Below are 4,639 nucleotides of genomic sequence, written 5' to 3'. Positions count from 1 at the left end.
ACACACACACACACACACACACACACAGGAAAGGGCATTAAATTCTACAAACACACAGGCACACACATATAAGTGTGTGTCTGTGTGTGTGTGACGGACAGCTAATGATGATGAATGCAGGGTCACTTGATCACCATGGAAACAGCTTTAACACTGAGGTTAGTGTGAACTGTCCTCAGTAATCCGGACTAACAGAGTGATCTCTCCTTCAAGCTGTGTGTTTCCTGTGTGTGTGTGTGTGTGTGTGTGTGTGTGTGTGTGTGTGTGTGTGAACTCCTGGCTCGTGCACATGCCTGTCACTGGGTTTGCGTGTTTCCGACCTCAACGTGTTTCGTGGCGTCCGTGCTGGGATGACTGACGGCAGCTGCCGCACATACCGACACTTTAAAGTTTAATCTTTGGCGTCGCTATGGCACCAAACCCAAACACCGTCCTTCTGTAGGGTCAGAAGCAGGTGTCACTCTCAGAAAATGTCTCTGTACTTTCTCACCTGCTCACATGTTTGACGAGGACACAGAGGAAGTAGCTTTGCTTTCTGAAACCGACTGAATGGGACAGCGGCTTCTCTCAGCCCGCCATCTTTAGCCTCCACCTCAAAAACACAGAGCAAACTGACCTCCTACTGCTTCAAAGCTCAACAGGAAACTTCCTGGGAGCTGTTCACATACTTGTGAGCACACTTTGAACAGGTGTATCAAACAAAACTACAGTACAATCAACCAATCACAGGCTTCAGTGAGACTATCAGCAAACTTCTCTTTCATTCAGCACCAAATCACAGCAGCAGTCGCCTCCAGGTGCTTTATATTGTAGGGTAAAGACTCTATGATCATACAGAGAAACCCAACAATCATATGACCCCCTATGAGCAAGCACTTGGTGACAGCGGGAAGGAAGAAACCACCAGCAGAATACATCTGCACGTTTGACCACACATTCGATTTCTGTTCTTCATACTTAGTAGTTTAGTATCGCATGTCCTTCAGCCGGGCATGTGGCGGCTTCAGCGCCTACAGAGAGGGTTGGGTCGCGGGCCCTTTTTATAACTGTAACTTTGTCGCAGGTATATTTGTGTATCGAGGTAGCACCAAGTGTTCACAAGGCACCGCTGTTTGAACACACACAGGGAGATCAGCTCTGCCTCGGTGTTACCGTGTGTGCTTCGCCAGAACATGGTCCAGGTTTGCGACACAGGGGACCTGTGTTGACCTGTGTGATGTCATGAGTGCACAACCCGTCACACGTAAGCCCGACTCAGACGTCGCAGTCAGCCCCCCGAAACAGTCGGGATTATTTCCAGTTATTAGCGTTTCTGTGGTCAACAGTCACTCGGCTGCACGCTGAGCACAAGGCAGCGTGGGTAATTGAATAAAACCATTACAGATGAATTATTAAAGATGTGGTTTTCATTATGGAGCTAACAGCATGTCAGCTCACATCAGAGCAGCTGGAGGCTGAAAGCACACTAGAGAAATTCTCTTTCAACTACTGCAAGGTTGTTCATTAAACGAGGGGGTGAATAGAAGTGTCGGATAATTTCCATCAGCATCCTGCTTCTGGTCCGAATCTGGAGGATCCAGATTAGGCCTGATATATATAAAAATCTTATCCTGGTTCCTCTAAACTGGACAGCTAATCCAGGATCAGGACAGCCTAACGATCCCAAACCTGCTTTACGAGTCATTATTGAAACACACACACACTGAACTGTTGACCTGAAGCAGCACAGCAGAGTTTTTAAATGTTCACCCTAAAGGGAAAACTGATTCTGTCTCTTTGCTTTGATTGTTTGAACCCATCAAATCTAAAATGGGTAAAAGATGTGAAAGTGTGAGCTTAGAAAGAAAAACTTTGGCCTCCACCGATGAGAAATGTGGGATGATTTTCAGAGTCTGATCGAAAAGCTGTGAACTGGAAACTAAACAACATCCTCACAACAACGAACAGGAGTGGTAGCATAAAAGGAGAACATCATGGAAGCAGCTTCCTTCTTCAACAGACAAGCGCAGGACTCTTTGCTGGTTCTGACTGGAGCCAGCAGACTGTCCTCCAGATTCATTCACCCTGAGGGCGTTGGATCATGTTAACCTTTGCACCGCTTTTCACCCCCCCGGGTGATAATTAACCCACAGAAGGGGAATGTGAAGGTTCCTGCTTCATTACAGATCGTTCACTGTCCAGCTGAATTTACCGTCAGCCTTTTCTCTGGAGCATCACACGTGTGGTAACGCGGTTCATGTGAACCAAATTCAGCCAAACCAGGACAAATGTGAAAGCTTTGAACAGATACTCGTGTCCAAACTACAGGTTTGATGAAAACTGTGTGTGTGTTAGAAGCTGCGAGTCGGTCTGAGTGGACACACAAAAACAAGTTAAACAGCAGAATCGGTGGATGCAGCTGATGATTATCAGGACTCTGAGCAGCCAACCAGAACGCAGACTGATGGAAAAAACACAGCGACAATAATCACTTATTCTGTGTGTTTGTATAAAACGATTGTGTGTCTGAGCGCGTCCTACCTTCGGCAGTCTCTCCGGGTCTCCGGGGTGGCGGGGGATGACCTTCTGTAACCTCTGGAAGCCGTAATCGATGGTAGGCTCATTCAACGCTGAGGAGGGAGCAGGTCTTTTCATTAGACACCTCACAACATTAATATCGTCACATTTGTTCACTAGTTAAACTTTTTAAAGCCCAAAAACGTGAAACTGTCAGCTGCTCAGACTGCCGTGGATAAGACGTGAGACACTCCTCTCGCATTACTCGCAGATTACACGTGAGCATTTTAGATTATTTCTGGATTAAACATGTAAGTCGTGCACAGAGAGAACAAAGGAAAAAATAAATGTCAATGAAAATACTCCAGAAAGTTTACGGGCCGATTGGATTAGAACGTCTGTACTGACCGACGGGAGGAAACACACGGAGGCGTCGTTGTCACGCTGACGGGAAACCACACACTTCAGTTTGAACCGATAATTTATGCTGCTCTTTGTCAGGTGTAATAACTGCAGCCGTGCACATCGCGGCGAATCTGCAACCCTCAGACACGCCGAATCCATCAGACTTGTTCATTTTTTGTTTTCCCCTCCCCTCCTCTCTCCTCTAACATCATTTACAGTTTAAACTGGTTGGGAGGTGATAAATCAGAGCGTCAGTGAACGCAGCCGAGCACAGCCAGGACTCAGAGTGTGTGTGTGTGAAGTGCATGAATCATAATCCCGTCTTGGTTCAGCTGCATTTAACAAGCTTTAGACCGACTCTCCTATACATCAAACTGTGTGTGTGTTTGTGTGTGTGTGTGTTCAGTCCTTGAAGGCTCACAGGGCGTGACAGGCAGCAGTTATAAGAGTGTGTTAGCTCTCCAGATGTCTGTGTTATCTATAGTTGTGCGAGTGGCTGTGACCTTGTGTTGTTGACTGTTACACACTTTACTGTCACCTGTGTTTCTTCCACCTGCAGTCGGTCCGATTCCTCCTGGATCAAACCTGAATGCATCCTCGCTGCGTCTTTAAGGACACGTGTCCACATGCAATTTCAAACACACCCAGCAGAGCAGTAACACCTGATCATCAGGTAAAAGATGTCAGAGCAGAGTTACCACGATGAGAAGAGACCACCTGAACCTGGCAGCGTTTTCCTCTTTAGCTGGCGGATCAGCGACTGTTCAGGACGCCACGTTTGGCGTGCAGCGGGGCTGGTGGTGATGCTGTGTGGCTGTTTTTAATGACCTGTTATTGCGTGTTTGTGTTGACGTGACTGTTTTATTCTTATGTGTTGTATTTCATTCGTATGAGGCTTTTACCTTGACAACTATAGGTCACGTGACCATGACTCCACATTCAGCCCAGAGTCCCTGAGACACCTGAGCTGCTAAAAACGCTGATGTCACGAATGAACGATGCTCTTGATTCATGTTTTCTGTCTTTATTCATATCTTCATGTTTCACTGCAGTTTAATAAACTCTGGAACACCTGAACAAACCAGCTGTCACTAAAGTCTTTATCTGATTGGCTAATTGTCTGAAATCAAGCGCTCTAATCAGGCACACCGGCAGACAGTGAAACCATCCAATCGATAAGTTGTGATGGAGCGTCCCCGTGGTAACTGCTGAACTGATCTGCTGTTTATATTGGCTGCCAATAAAGATTTGATGGCTTTGAATTGATCAGACACGACACCGAGCGTGGATCTGTCAGTCCCGGCTATCTGAGGAGACGCTTCGGCTCCGCCCTCAGCGCTGAGTGAGTCGTCAGTAATCGTGCGCAGGCTGGCAGCGTTTTATGCTCCTGTCAGGTGTGTACACCTGTCAAACATCAGCACAGCTTTATTTGTTTTTGGTGCTTCTGTCTGCCTGACAGAGCTCATTCCTTTGGATGAGGAGACGTTCATCTCGATGATAAACTGAACCTGAAGAAATGTTGGCACTGTTGCGGCTCAGCTGCACGAATGACGTGTTTTACTGTGAAACAACAGTCCTGATTTATTTTGTATGTATTCGTTGACTTTAATAAGTGAGTTTTACTGTCAGACAGGCTGCAGTGTCTGCAGAACAGGACGTCGATTCAGATAAGACGAGAAGCTCGGAGCGATCGACACGTGTAGACTGAGGCGCTGCAATTCCCTCACACTCAGGTCTG

At 46.8% G+C, this 4,639-nt stretch overlaps 1 protein-coding gene across 2 annotated transcripts in view; it reads right to left on the bottom strand.

Moving 5' to 3' along the window:
* LOC102196746 (transcription factor COE3-like) overlaps positions 1-4,639 on the bottom strand; it is a 58,109-nt gene that overhangs the window by 19,231 nt on the left and 34,239 nt on the right. For both annotated transcript variants that reach the window (XM_005743402.2, XM_013913413.1), the window contains exon 11: positions 2,521-2,609. In XM_005743402.2, the coding sequence (XP_005743459.1) occupies positions 2,521-2,609 (89 nt within the window). The remainder of the gene's footprint in view (positions 1-2,520; positions 2,610-4,639) is intronic.

This window comes from Pundamilia nyererei, unplaced genomic scaffold (genome assembly GCF_000239375.1).
Source record: "Pundamilia nyererei isolate P.nyererei 1_Seehausen unplaced genomic scaffold, PunNye1.0 scaffold00131, whole genome shotgun sequence".
Classification (NCBI taxonomy): domain Eukaryota; kingdom Metazoa; phylum Chordata; class Actinopteri; order Cichliformes; family Cichlidae; genus Pundamilia; species Pundamilia nyererei.
Note: the sequence above shows the minus strand (reverse complement) of the source record. Positions and strands in the feature narration are given on the sequence as shown.